Source organism: Danio rerio, chromosome 9 (assembly GCF_049306965.1).
Source record: "Danio rerio strain Tuebingen ecotype United States chromosome 9, GRCz12tu, whole genome shotgun sequence".
In the NCBI taxonomy this organism is placed as follows: domain Eukaryota; kingdom Metazoa; phylum Chordata; class Actinopteri; order Cypriniformes; family Danionidae; genus Danio; species Danio rerio.
In genome coordinates, this window is record NC_133184.1 from 14,902,053 (window position 1) to 14,918,122 (window position 16,070).

General features: G+C 36.0%; 1 protein-coding gene and 1 long non-coding RNA gene across 6 annotated transcripts in view; both read right to left on the reverse strand.

Moving 5' to 3' along the window:
- LOC141376089 (uncharacterized) overlaps positions 1-16,070 on the reverse strand; it is a 1,000,182-nt gene that overhangs the window by 180,696 nt on the left and 803,416 nt on the right. The window lies entirely within an intron of this gene.
- pard3bb (par-3 family cell polarity regulator beta b) overlaps positions 1-16,070 on the reverse strand; it is a 679,872-nt gene that overhangs the window by 145,677 nt on the left and 518,125 nt on the right. For all 5 annotated transcript variants that reach the window (XM_073912548.1, XM_021478865.3, XM_009304543.5 and 2 more), the window contains one exon: positions 13,137-13,418. In XM_073912548.1, the coding sequence (XP_073768649.1) occupies positions 13,137-13,418 (282 nt within the window). The remainder of the gene's footprint in view (positions 1-13,136; positions 13,419-16,070) is intronic.

The window sequence follows — 16,070 nt, forward strand, 5'->3', positions numbered from 1 at the left end:
GAGCTGTAACTTTACAGACACACTCTGGAGACACCAAAAGCTGCTTTTTAAATTCTCAAAAAACTTAATTCTGTATTATTTATAAGCTATATACCCTTGAGGACCTCAATTTAGGTCCCCGCGGTGACTCAAGCTCTCTGCGTCTGTGTGCTTTCAGGTTTAAGTACCCACTGGGACATAAAAACTTGAACACACACACTCACTCACAGAGGTCCGCATGTGAAACACACTGAGGGCTGTCGGGGGGAATCTTGATGTAATCCAGCAATTTGATTCAGAGAAGCTCATCTGGTTGATAATCGGCATGCTTCTGTCAATCACACGCTCCCAAATCAAAAATCAATTCCATTCAAGCACTCTTTATCATGGCTGTTTAACACACATTATTACCATATTACCCCAGGCCAACGGCGACAGCTTGAGTGGGTAAGTACATCTGAGAAACCAGCTAAAGAAAAGACATTGCAAACTGAATTTACTAAACACCAAAACCCTGAGGGGCATAAGAAGATCTCTGGATTCAAGTATGAAAGGTCATGCGACACATTGAAGCATGATTAAATTCACAATACACTCTTAAACTAAAGATTATTTGCTGGAATCAATTGAACAAATTCTCATTTCACAAACTGTTATCCTTTTTTGGTAAGAAAAAAAAGGTTTTATATGTTATTAGAATGTTATTCAAACTAAGAAACAAATGGTTCTATTAATAACAATTGTCTAAATGGTTGGCCAAGAAACCAAAATATTCTACAATGGCATCACTATAAAAACTATATTTTGCAACCTTCATCTTTTAAGAGTTTAACATACCGTCAGGTACCCTATTGTCACGGAGAGATGATGATAACGGAGTTGGGGATCCACATGCAGTTTATTCAGAGTTGTAAAACAGGCTATGGTCAACACAGAAGCATAGAGTCAATCCAAAGTCATAGTCTAAACAGGTAAATAGTCAGAAAAGGTGGCAGAGAATCAAGAAAAGGAAAACAAGCCAAGAATCGATACACAGAAATACTAAACTGGACTACATGCTTAGAAATGCTACTGGAAACAGTGAACAAGACTGAGCCATGATTTGTGTGTGTGTGTGTGATCTGTATAAATAGTCCTCGAATTAGTCTGTGATGAGCTTCCATTCTGTGTGCGCATAAAGTGAACTGCAAATGGTGTGTGTGAACAGGTAAGATGGGATTTGTAGTTCTCCAGCAATCTGTATGAACTAGATTGCTGGTGATTGTGACACTTACAGCTTATATAAGTATATTATTTTCATATTAGAGTCTCTGTTTTATTGCTTATATTGAAAAAAAAAGAAGAAAAAAAACACTTTCCAGACTTCCAGGATTATTTACAAAAAGGACTTTGGGTGTTCTAGCATCAGCCTATTTTCAAAATTAAATTAAAGTGTCTAAATTTCATTATTAAAAAAATGCCATATTTTTATTATATTTTGGTAGGAAATTTACAAAAATGACTTCATGGATGATGATCTTTTCTAATCATTTTTGACCCATACAATGCATTTTTGGCTACTGCATCAAACCACATATTGGCACATAGAGTTTTTTTTCAATGTCTGCTACACATAACATTGGACACATTGTTAAAAACAACAACAAATGAATAAAAAACACATAACATTTTAGTGAGTCAGACAAAATAATGTAATGCAGCAACATACACAGTAGCTAGATCAACTTTTGTTTAGCTATTTAGTATTTTACCATAGCTGGACACTTTGTTGACCAATCACCATCCACCTAATAAACCAGCGTCACATGGATTATTTCTATTACTCATATCAGACGAGACAAAGTCCACCCTCATTCTCTCAACCTTCAGAGGAAACATGAGCTACATCACACAGACAAGAAAAACCTAATGGACACATCCGCGTCTGGACAAAGAGCGGAAAGACCAGACCTATCAATTTCCCACAACTCTCCCCTTGAGTAATTTTGCTGCAGGCTTCGGCGCTCTAATTGGTGGACATTTTCCGAAATGAAATTTGACAACAAAAGATAGCCCGCAATGACAGTCCGGCTCCTGGGCTCCCTAACCAGAAGTGACTGCACTTTTTACATGCCATCTGCAATTGAAGAAATAATTAGAAGTACTTTAGCTGGTGTAACATTATTTAGACAGGCCATCAACGTACGCCGAACCCTGCCGCGTCCTCTCGATTGCAGGTGAAGCTCAATTTGAGCCTGGACCATTTCATTAAAACAGCAGTCACACTGGTTCAGCCTTTGTCACTGCATTCAGAGAGCAGTTTGGGAAGGCAAATCCGCATTTAAGAGCAAGACAGTAATCAAGTCTTTCATCCTCAACCCTCAATTCTAAAATTGTGCACCTTCGGTCTGAAAAAGCAAAAAAATAAAGCATTTCCCTTTCAGTTCAATCAAGCCGAGATGGAATAATGAGGTGAATATAATTTAAGCCAATCTGCCATTTCTGCTTTTTAGAAATAAGCTTTCACATCCTCCTGTTTCCAAAAACAGAACGGCACAGTATGCAGCGGCATGACTTGTTGCTAAGCTACAAGATGCATCCAGAAGAAAGCACTAAGTGAATGCTTTGTGCGAGTGTGCGCGTTTGAGTGTGCATGCTTTCCCCCCCCTTCTTCTTCTTTTTTTCTTGTACGCGCCTCAATGGGAGAAAGATGTGGAATTGCTTTTCTTCAATGACTGACAGGCAGGAAGTTCTTGAACAAATATGAGAGGAGGAAATGCAGAATGAAAAAGGGGAAAAATAGAATAAGGGAAGTGCATTGAGAGGAAGAGAAAAGCTGAGGGGCGGAACGCATGAGTAGCACTTGTCCGGTTCTCCAGATTAGGCCAGATGAATCATAAGGACCCGGAGAACCTACAAACCAGAAGACACTTCCACCTCTATGCACCTTTTATTCTGAGTCTTTCAAAAGCCTATTCACATGAGGTCTGAACTTTCAGGCAAAAAAGGGGAAGAAATGCACAAGATCTCAAAACGAACAATGAGGCACTATAAGCTTGTTATATAGTGTATTTTTGAGCAGGCTTTACTTTTTTGAATGCAATTCAGTTTAATCTTTCTGTAAAAGAAGAACTTTAATCATATTTACAGAATCCAAATTCTAAAAAAACAATATACTGTACAATCACCGGTCACTATATTAGGTACACCTGTCTAACTACATGTTAACGCTAATTTCTAATCAGCCATTCACATGGCAGCAACTTAATTTCTTTAGGCATGACAAGACGATCTGTTGCAGTAAAAACCGAGCATCAGAATGGGGAAGAAAGGTGATTTAAGTGACTTTGAAAGGGGCATTTTTGTTGGTGCCAGACAGGTTGGTATAAGTATTTCAGAAACTGCTGATCTACTGGGATTTTCATGTGCAACCATCTCTAGGGTTTACAGAGAATGGTCTGAAAAAGAGAAAATATCCAGTAAATGGCAGTTCTGTGTGCACAAATGCCTTGTTGATGGCAGAGGTCAAAGGAGAATCGCCTGACTGGTTTGACCAGATAGAAAGGCAACAGTAACTCAAATAACCACTCGTTACAACTGAGGCATGCAGAGTGCATCTCTGAACGCACAACACGTCCAACCTTGAGGCAGATGGGCTACAGCTGCAGAAGAACACACCGGGTGCCACTTCTGTCAGCTAATAAAAGGAAACTGAGGTTACAATTCACACAGGCTCACCAAAAATAAACAATAGAAGATTGGAAAAACATCATCTGACACCTGGTCAGATGACTCTCGATTTCTGCTCCGACATTCATATGGTAGGGAAAGAATGTTATATTATATTATATTATATTATATTATATTATATTATATTATATTATATTATATTAAATTATATTATATTATATTATATTATATTATATTATATTATATTATATTATATTATATTATATTATATTATATTATATTATATTATATTATATCATACCAAATTATAAGACAGAATCCTTGATTAGCCAGTTGACTGGGATGACTGGTCAAGCATCAGACCCGTTTTTAACACGGTTACCTACATTTCTTTCAGGCAGGAAAATGAAAACACATTAAACCCTCATTGCATGATTTGAGCTGGTGAATGCAAGAGCCAGAGAAGCCGTGTCAGGCCAGGGAAAGGGGTTTCGCAGATATGGGGAGACACTTAAGGGAGCGGGGCTGGCACTCTTTAAAAGCGGCTGAACGGTGCGCCTGCAGCTCTCATTCAGCTCAGCAGAATGGCTGATTAATTAACGGGCAGAAAAGCACTCCAGCACTCACACAACCAACACTAAAAGCTTTTCTTTCTCCATCTAGTGATTTCTATAATTATTTTGATGGCGAGGCTGTGCTCCAGGCCTCAAGAAAGAAGGGAAGGAGGAGGTGGAGGGTACATGTAGAGACGAGGAGGGGAAAGAGCCCTAATACCGTGTTTTTTATATATATACTGTGTATATCTTTTAGTGGGGTATCTAGGCACAATGGCTGCTGATTTGGGAGCTTGAGTGGACTTTGGTAACCCGTGGAGCAGCTCTTGACGGGTTTGTGCCGTGTTTTGGACTAACCTTGGTGAGCTTACATTGAGGACTAGAGACCTGTTTGCTTAGTGCAGTGTGAGGGCTATTGTTTCCAAGCACATCCAGGACACAGGATTCATACAGTGAGGTAAAGTGCAGAACGAAAAGTGGCCAAACCTGTAGACCCTTTTCCTTTCTTATCAAACTGTAAGGTGCTTTTTTTTCGTTTTTTTTTTTTTTTTCTACAGTGGCTCAGGCTGAAGGGTTGTCAAATGTGTGATGGTGTGAAACTCTACATTTCTTTTCTACTATCAACCACTGGCATACTGTAACTGCAAAAACATATCATGTAGAGTTATAATCTAATTTCTAGCCAAAACAAAATGATTGATCTTATTTTAAGAATACAGTAATATGCAAGATCATATTGTGTAAGGTTATTATGATACTTTCAAGATTATTTATATTTTTTTCTTACTTAGCGAAGCCTAAAGTTAGACATTTAACATGCAAATGTAGCTTAATTACAATCATAAACAGTTTAAGACCAGCATTGTATTCTTAAGTCTTTATTTTAGCTGTAGTAACTAGTTTTAAGGGTGACACTTTATTTTGATAGTCCATTCGAGTATAGTAGACTATCTGCTTAATAGTTGCTGATACTGCTCCTTCAACAGACATTTAACTGACTATAAGTAACTTTGCAAGTACATGTCTACTTATACTAATCCCAACCCTAATTTCACCCTTACAGTCTACTAATAATCTAATGAGAATTAGTTGGTATGTAGATGCAAAGTAACTTAAAATCAACAAATGGACCATATAATAAAGTATGATCATTTTAAGTTCCCACATATGTCATACTTGTTAGTGACTAATTACAAATTACATTATGTTTTGTTGCAGTAAGCTTTAGTAATTTGAGAAGCAACAAGTAATAATTGTGCATTGTAGGTTGTAATAATTTTACATTTAAATTGCAATAACCATAGTAACATTGATAAGGCTCTTTGATTTGATGCTCTAATCTGATGAAGATGGAAAGAATGTATTTCTCAGAAAACAATTATAGCATGTTTAGTATTAAGCTTATTAGGAAGGGCTAAATATTTGTTCATTTTTATTTGTCTATTAATTTATTTGTCTATTAATTAAACCTTTGAAGTAAAAAAAAAAAACATTGACTTCTGCTGTCTTTATTAGTTTCAAAAACACAGGTTATCGTCCCATGCCTAGTTATGCTATTCAATTTTAGGCCACTGAAAAGGATTAGGCAAAATGGAATTGTTGGTTTATTGCCAAAAAAAAAAAAAAAAAAACTGAACATATGACCTAAAAAAAGGATGTGCTGTGCCACATTGCCCAGCAGTGTTAGTAGTCACTGCGCGGTGCTCAAATATTGCACAGACAGATAGATATCTATGTACTTGATTCTGCTGCTTGCAATACTGCGCTGTCATAGCAATACTAGTAAAATGATGACTCGCCTCAATTTTTGATGTAATGTATAATTTTTATTTTATTTAATATATTTTTAAGTTATTATAATATTTAAGTTCATTCGTTCATTTTCTTGTCTTAGTCCCTTTATTAATCCGGGGTCGCCACAGCGGAATGAACCGCCAACTTATCCAGCAAGTTTTTACGCAGCGGATGTCCTTCCAGCCATATCTGGGAAACATCCACACACACATTCACACACACACTCATACACACACTCATACACTATGGCCAATTTAGCCTACCCAATTCACCTGTACTGCATGTCTTTGGACTGTGGGGGAAACCGGAGCACCCAGGGGAAATCCACGCAAAGGCAGGGAGAACATGCAAACTCCACACAGAAACTGAGCCGAGGTTCGAACCAGCAACCTTCTTGCTGTGAGGCGACAGCACTACCTACTGCGCCACTGCCTCGCCCAATATTTAAGTTTCTGAATTAAAATTTGAAAAGCCTTACTATTCATTTCATTCATTTTCTTTCGGCTTAGTCTCTGATTTATCAAGGGTCACCACAGTGAACTGAACTGCCAACTACTCAGGCATTTGTTTTACACAGTGGATGCCCTTTCAGCTGCAACCCAGCACTGTGCTGAGAAACAAAGTTTCACTAAATTACCTCATATTATATAAAAAAATAATACATTTTAAACATTACAAATCTTTTTTTTTTTTTTTTTTTGGCTAAATTACAGATTTCTGTCCTGAAGTTTAATTTGATGCATCCCTAATAACTGCTTTTGTTTTTGTCATTGGTAGCTATAAGTAACATCAGATAGTTATAGAGAGGAAATGTACAGTTCAACAACATCACACTCATGACATCACCTAATTCAGCCAACCTACAAGCTGAACCAATGTGGGAAAACAACCTTACAAAACCGATTCCCCCATATGTTTGTCTCTAAAAGTGTTTTTGGAAATGTGGAGGCACAGGTTGGCAATCTGCAGCTCTCTGTTGGTCTCTAAAGGACTGTGCGGCCCCTGTGCAGAAAGCAAGCCACCTGTCTCCCCCATCTCTCTCCATCTCTGGAGGGAACAATGATTATTTTTTAATTGGAGTGGAGCAGAGCTCTGGAGAGCCTGGTTGTTATAGTAACTTTCCGCATAGAGAGTGCTGGGCCTCTTCAGGGCTGAAGGAGCTTCTCACTGCGGACCCTTCTTCTCACAGCCAATGCCAACTAGACCCTTGCTCACTCACCAGTCTCTTCCTGCTCTCTCTCGTGAGGAGACCCTCAAGAGCCCCTCACTCTTTTCTCTCAGCACATTCCCCTCGTCCTTCACCTGCCCGCCTCTCTGCCTCTCCTTTACAGTTTTATGAGATGAAAGGGAGCATGAAAAGAGCCTAACAAAGGGCTCTGGAATTAGGAGGTTACATGAGGTTTATGTGCAAGATTTAAATTGCTCAACTCACTTGCATTAGGATGATTTTGACGGCCATTCTTTTAATTGGTTTTGTAATAATTCATTTAAATAAATAAATAAATAAATAAATAAATATATATATATATATATAAATAAATAAATGTATTCATTAATTACTTATCAGGGTAAGACAGATTTTATTTTAACATAACTATTTAAAATAAATGTGTTTTTGTTTATGAAATTAAACTGAATTGTAATTTGTGTTTTTGATGGCCAAAAATATAAATGTATTATCTTTTTTTTTTTATCATATACTGGACCTAATAATATATGCAAAAGTTTTCACATAGGTAGAAAAGTTTTGGATCAGTGAAATGTTTTAATTCTTTTAAAATAATATATTATGTTGACCAATGATGCACTTACCAAATGAAAATACAGTCAAACCTGTAAAACTATTAAATATTATTAAAAATAAAAATAATTGCTTTGTTACAAAATGCAGGTTTATTTGTTTTGATAAGCTTTTGACAATACTTTATAGTATTGCTCAGCATCTCTGTTATTACCAATTCTGTTATATACTGTCAACTGTGTTAATGTAGTAATAAGAGTAATTGCTAAGTATGGGTTTTACAAATAAAATAAACCAAATACATTCTGATAGTCTTGTTTTATGTCATTGACTGTTAAACAATGAATTGCATAATTTATTAACAGATTAGCCATACTGGAGAGTAGCTCAGTTTTATTTACTCAACAAAGCCAGTTTTAATTGCTTTTGCTATTTAAGTGTTTACAGACTACAATGCAAAGTTCCCTCTACATTTTTAGCTAGACCAGGCATAAATAGAAATGTTGTTGTTGTGAAAACTGACACCCATTGACATCTGTAGTAAAAAAAAAAAAAAAAAAAAAAAAAATATATATATATATATATATATATATATATATATATATATATATATATATATATATATATATATATATATATATATATATATATATATATATATATATATATATATGTATATATATATATATATTTAACAGAGTGCAATTAATTCTTACTGGTTCGAAATACCTTCTTTTATGTTCAACAATATGTTGTGAAAAAAGGAATATTTTTAAAAATATATTTTTGTCTCTTTTTCTTTTCATTAAACAATTGCATTTGTATTGCTTAAAGGTGATATATTAACTAAACTTCTTCTAGAGTGTGATATGCCTTGCATACTAAAGAAGCATTTTTGCAGAAGTTGAAGCTGATGGCAATTCAAAGGCCTGATTGCCAAAAGAATTAATAATTAATAATATTGTTAACTTGGTTAACTTCCTGCAAGAAGAGATGGGTTGAAACTGAACACAGAATATGTGCAGTTGAGAAGTCTTATGCTTTTAATGTTGTGCAGATAATTTGTAGAAAACGAGGATGTAAGTATGGGTGCGGCCAATGGAGGAGTGAAAAATGACAAGCCATGAATTTGAAAGAAATTCAAACAGCTTTAGATCAAGTGAAGGGAGAGTAAATGATGACAGAATTATCATTTTTGTGTAAACTATTGCTTTACAGAGGCTGTATGTAGGATCCCTTGTTACAAGCGAAACTGTTAAGTTAACTGCTGCTGTTAATTTCTTCTTAATGCTTACACTCAAGCACATGTAACTTACAAGAGACTGAACATTAAGGATGCATCACGTTTTTGGACATCATTAATTATTTGCAAAAAAAAAATGTTTTTTTCAACCTAAAGAAAATATGAGCTGAAAAATGGTTAGCACGCTAGTTTCACTTTCCTTTCAGTTGTATTGTCTATTCAGTGTGAATATTTTCTATTCAGTGTGGCTTTCACACCAGACACAGAAAGTTCTGTACTATGAAGTGAGAGTATTAAACTCAATCTCGATAGCTAGGCCAGTTTCTGTGCTGACCAAAGAGAAAGAGCAACTGTCAAACACCTAGAAAATTATCATGTAACCATATACTCATTGATGCACCACACAAGCTCACCACAAAATAATGATTCTGCTCAAATAATGGTGTTTATGTAGTATACTTCTTGCCAATGAGCGCTGTCATGGCATTGCTGGTAAAATGATGCTTTGTTCACTGTGAAAAAATGAGGTTATTTTATCAGCTTGTGTTTTTTTAAAATCAGTATAATTATAATTTATTTGGAAAAAAAACACTTTTTATTATAAAATAAAATATTAAATAATTACCACAAAGAATTTTTGGTTTCATTTTTTCAGCCAAGTGAACCTAGAATTTTCATATTAGTGCATCCTTACTAAGCATGATTCAATTCCATGATATGCTCCAAGTTAATTTATTTATTTATTTAGTTTTTTAGATTACAAGGGAGAACAATATCATATAATATGACATTGAAAAAAGTTCAAATAATATTAATAATAAAAACATTAAAATATACACAAATAAATTATTCAAAAACCAAACATGACTCCCAAAACGTTATGCCATAAAAGCACAGGATCCTGCTGTACTTCACCAGCGACCACATAAGCCACTCCACAAACTAAGAGACACTTTTTTTATGACAGTGGTGAGCAACAGGCTGTGTGTTAAACTGTCTGTCCTTCTAAATAACCGAGGCGCTTTAATGACTCTCAGAGGGCGCTTTTAAATCAGACCCTGGCCATACAACAGCAACTCTCCCGTTTAACAAACTCTTCAAATGACACGAGAGCGTGCTCACACTGACACCGGAGTCACTGATGCTGCTCTCATTCACATCCTCAATTTACCCATCAGCAGCTTATCAGCATGAATTCACTCAAAATACTTCCCTTATGCAGAGCAGGGGATAGAAATGAAGCATTATTCAAACCGGCGGACTGTGAGAAGCCAGAGGTGGGGAAATGAAGCAGATTATTTATCAAACTTGAGGTTGGAAGAATAACCTGGCTATACAGTGTGTCATACGGGGAAATATATGACATGTCTATCCCTAATGAGCTGAACTACACCTTTACCTTTGAACAAATAAATAAGTTTTCTTATATTTTACATTATTTGACCAAAAATTGACTCTCATACTTAAACTTTGTACAAATGAAACTTTTTGGGATAAAATTGCAGCTTTGGAATTATAAGACTCTGTCTCTAGTTTTGAGAAATTGAGCTTTACATTTTTGGCATTCTATGGGACCAATATATTCAGGTATCCATAATTCATTGTCATATTCCTGATTTTCAATTGACCGAGCTGAACTTCTGCCAGAACTGGAGCTTATGTGTCAAGAAAGAAGGAGAGAATCAATATTAGAGCAGCTCTTCTGGGTTTACAAGTGTCTTAAGGTTATGAGAATTACAACTCAAGGCGAGGAAGACCTTGTTATTAAAGTGTGTTACTGGGCATTATGGTTTCGTTATGGTTGCTGAGCAACTTGGTTTATTAAAATAGCATTTGGTTGACATGCACCACAGGTGTGCATATATAAGAGCTTCATATGTGACTCATCCAATCACATCGTTCAGCTTTAAATCAAGTAGAAAGCACTTATGCCAGATGGTTTGTTCTGATGTTAGTGATGAAATTTGTTAAGTACACTCCAGTTCAAAAGCTTTGGGTCACCTCTGCAAATCATCAATAGACATTACAGTGTGGTCATTAGTTACATAAACCATGTTTTTGTTTTTTTCCAGCAAAAACTGATGTAAAATTACTCATGATATAATATCTTGGCGCCCACCCCTACACTCAATAGTTATGACACTGATCAGATCTCTTCCGTTCTTCCGTAATCACATGAAAACTAAATTAAAATAACATAAATAATAAATTAAAGCCTTTACAATGAGTACTCTAATCATTCAGCGATCAAAACAGTCCTTTGAAAATTCACTAACAAAACCCATTCCAGGTGTTGGTTCATGCTGCAAATGCTTACTTGTTGCAGTTACATCTCTTTTAAATGGTCGCAAAAGGGGATTAAGATTCAATATCCTTCGAAGAACCATTTTTGGTTGCCCGATGAGTCAAATCTTCATAACAAATAATTTTTTTTCTTCATGCAAAGATTATCTAAATAATCTAAAACAAATTTTGTCTATAAAGAAACTTTCATTCAATGGAAATGTTCTATGGATGTTAAAGATTCTTCATGGAATGCCTGATGCCAATAAACAACCTTTATTTATTTATGTATTTTAGGGTGCAAATCTAAAGTCAAAGGTCAAAATGATCAAGGCCGTGTTCGTTCTTAAACTGAACTTTTAAAATAAATCAATTTAATGTCCAGCAATGAGTATTTAGGTTTTTACTTGATCACATAGCAAATTTTCTTTGCTTCCCTCTGTTAAACAGAAATTGGGGAAAAAGTAAAACAAGGGGGAGAATAATTCAGGGGGACTAATAATTCTGACTTCAACTGTATAATAACTTTAGGATTTTGGTGTTTAAAGGAACTGTTCTGAACTGCTGACTTGAATTAAACACTATGCATTGATTTGCAATAGCTGTCAGTTGTCTTATCCTGAGACTACATGGGCCCTATCATACACCCGGCGCAGTGGGGCGCAAGGTGTGGCGCAGTAGTCTTTTGGTAGTTTCAGCTTGGCGCAAGAGTCGTTTTGAGGCATTGCACTACGCTGTTTAAATAGCAAATACATTAGCGCTCATTTTTGCGCCCATAGGCGTTCTGGTCTAAAAAGGAAGGCGTTCTGAGGCGGACCGCTGGCTCGTTGCTATTTTAAGAATCTATAATAGATTTTTCATTAGACCAAAACAAACCCGGCGCAGAGTTGCGCCTCGCTTACGCACTGCTTAATACGCACAAGAGAGCAATAGGCAAATATCTTTACATATGAAAAAAAATGTAAATATTAAGGATATATATAGGATATAATAAGAATAGACATAGAATATAAATATAAAAGATTAAAATATTACAAAACATATTATTTTCTAGCCTACATAAATATGAAAAACCACTGCTTTTATGTCTTCTTCATCTCGGGAGGCTTTTTCAGTTCATTTATAACAATTGGCTTTTGTATAATGTTATTATTATTAGCAATATTATTTATTATATCCATATTTATATTTGTTTTATTAAAAACAAGCTTAGATTTGCCCACCTGTCAGGTTTTAGACCATATGGGGCACATCATGTGTTTTAGGATATTACTCAGGTTTTTGAGCACATTTTGCTATTATTTTTCATTTATTAGTTTGCTGGAAATTAGAACTGAATTTAGAAATAGTTTTGAAACGAATATTTGCGCTTAACAAACAAAAGTATTTATTTATAGACTAATTGATGTCTGTGCATAAAGGTTTCCTTATCCAAGAGCGAAAGTGAAAGTGTTCCATTATCTCTCATTCTCACGCAGTAGATGCTCTGTTTAACAGTTTTCTGTTAAAAAAACTGTTAACTGTTAACTGTTTGCTTGTGAAATGCTCATTTTTTCCACTTAGACTTACTTTTTGGTCCTGTAAATAGCGAATGTGCTCTTGGCGCGACGCAGCTGACTCTTAAAGGGAATGGGATATGAGACTCTAATTGGTTTATTCTCAAAACACACCTATAACTCATTAAGAAAATGAACTCAACCCTTTTAGAACATGCGCCGCAGCGCAAGGCAGATTTCCCGTCCTTTAATTAGCAAAAACGCGTCCTGACACGCCCTGAAATCGTTTGCGCCCTGCGTTTTGCGCTCTGCGCATGGACCGTCAAAATAGAGCCCCATGACTCTAAACATCTTTGTGATGTATGCATATTGTCTACCTGTCTGCAGCAGGAGGTGGAGGGCTCCGTTGTTTGTTTACTTTGGCGTACAAGCCATCCAGTGGGTCTTCAGTGGACGGTTCTCTACTGTGGGACACTGCGGCCAGAGGTCTCTGTGGAGAGGGGCTGCGGTTCCCGTAGAGCGGCTGGGAAGGTGATCCACGCTCCTTGAAGTTGTTGATGCGAGCATAGTTTGGGTCCAGGTCATCGTCCTCCAAATCAGGAGGGGAGAAGCGATCTCGACCCTGGCGCTCCCTCAATTCCTGGTGTTTGGCCTCAATTCTGTAATACAGAAATAGCACATCAATCGTGACTAGGTTTGTTCCAATTCTGATATTAGTATCGGAAATGCACCCGATACACAAAGCAATCCTGGCATGGGTATCTGCAAGTAGTTGAACCCATCAATCGAAGAGTTAAGTTTTTAAACAAGGTTAACCCTTTAAAACAATGGTTAACGTTAATGTATTTATTAACATGAACAAACAATTAGTAATACATTTATTATAGCATTTATTCATCTTTGTTAATGTTAGTTAACATTGTTTAAGTTAAATATTGTTAGCTTATGTTAAATCAGTGCATTAACTAATATTAAAAAGTACAACTTTTGCTGAATTATAATTAATAAATGCCTTACAAGATTATTCATATAATGCTAATGCTAGTAAATTCATTAACAAACACTAACTAAAAGACCATTATTCTAAAATGTTAAAACAAGACATATGGTTATGTCCGCTAGCTTTGCTTAACACTGCAACCCAGAAATCAATTCTTTTTCACTGCTCAAAAAGCAAACAAAGGACATTGTGCAAAGACAAAATTAAAACAACGCATGTCTGATGTTTAGCAACATTATAGACTTTAACCAACCAGCCAGTAAAAATGTGTAATTTAGATTTAGTTTTTTATTTCTTATATTTATTTGCTGAACTGCTTTTATATAGTTATAATGTGAAACTAAAATACCCTTTTCAGTTTATATTACAGTTTATTAAATGTATATCAAATAATAATCAAAAAAATACTCTAGCTCACTGCAAGTAATATTAAGGATTAATGCTGCATTCACACCAGACATGGAAGGAGCATCAAGCGCCAGTGATTTACATGTTAAGTCAATACAAAGACGTAAATAGACATCTTGCGGCGCGAGATGCGCGAACGAGGCGGTGCGAATGACTCGAATGAAGTGGCGCGAGTTGAGTGTTTTGAGTGAATCGCTCCAGTTGGAAAATCTAAATTTCAGCAGACATTCACGGCAAGCATTCAAGAGCTTGCTCTTAAAGGGGGCGTGATTATGACAGTGCCAATTGTTGGTGTCCCAGGGAAAAATCCTCTTGCCGACACTGGACAACAGCTCATCACACTGGTCTCGGCTCAGTCGTAAGCACCGCTAAAAGCTTCCATCATCCAGGTAGTTTCTGGAGAAGTTGATGAACTCACAAAGCTGGGTGCACCTCTGAATGGATCTAGTAGACTCAGACACGACTCAAAATGAATCGACGTTGTTTCACAGCCTTTCTAAAGCACATAAACACAGCTATTCTTTCAATAAAATCCATGTTAGCCATTTAGCAATGAAGCAATTCCTGAAAGCTGAAAACATCCCAGTTCTTGCATGTCCAGCCGACCATGTCTACCATTGGGCATGTTTGGATGCACTGGAATGGCATATACAGCAGTGTGTTCCAGTTCCGGCCAATATCTAGCAACGTCACTCAGCCAATCACTATCAGGGTATCAGAACATCATGTTAGTCTGTTTCTGTCTCTATAAATCTGAAGGTGGTAATTTGATCTGAATTTTTTACTGAGCGAATGACTTAGCAATGATATAACTGCTAGAACTTGAGTCGTATTTACACTTTCAAAGATGACTTCAAAAATACAATCAACCGGAAAGGTCAAGAAAGACCTTTTGGACACATGCAGCAGATTTTTCTCTCTCGCTCTTTCCTTTTTCTGTCTCTCTCAGGAGCCACAACCGGCTCAGTCAATAAAGTCTCTCTCTGAACAAATGCCACTCTGGAGCATATGGAGGAGAACAGCACGGCTCCAGCTCACACTTCACACGTTTCCAAGTCCAAATAAGCCTCGGCAAACACCACACAAAATAATGACTGCAAAAACATCCCTGCATCTCAGCTAAATATATCCTTTTCTCCTGTCTTCTGGCAGAATATACATGACACGCCGAGAGACAGAGATATAGAGAGGGGGAATCGAGTGCTGTGTGTCATCTCTGTAATGGACCACAAAAAGCTGTCAGGCCTGAAGAGTGAACGAGATGGAAAAAGATGGAAAAATGAAGAGATCAACCCTGTGCGTCATGAGCTGAGTCATATATAATAATGAACTACACTTTTGTTTCTATACAACAGGTAACTTTCTTACCTGAAATCTTTTTTAGATGGCAATAAAGAGTGTTTTGGGTTTTGTGGGGAATTTGTTTAAGAACCTAATAACTTTCTATCCTTAGTGTGGTTTGCTTGTACAGTACTTGGAAATTGTGCTCTGATCCACACCAAAGTAATCCTTTACCCTTTATAAGGTCACTACAATTTTGATTGTTTTCATGACATAATTATTTGCATGTGGATCAGCCAGACCGGTGCTAACAAACTACATAACATACTTTTATTTGACTAACTGACCAAAAGAAAATATAGTCAAGCAAGCCTCTTTTTTTTTGTTTATCAATCACTAGTATGGGGTTTAAAATTCCTGTAAATAGTAAGGTGTGTTTAATCTATTCATTTATTGTCATCTATGTTTATTAATGCAATGACTACCACAAATATATATATATATATATATATATATATATATATATATATATATATATATATATATATATATATATATATATATATATATTATTAGCAGTCTTTACATTATTTTGTATGCGCCCATTATATATCCAAACATC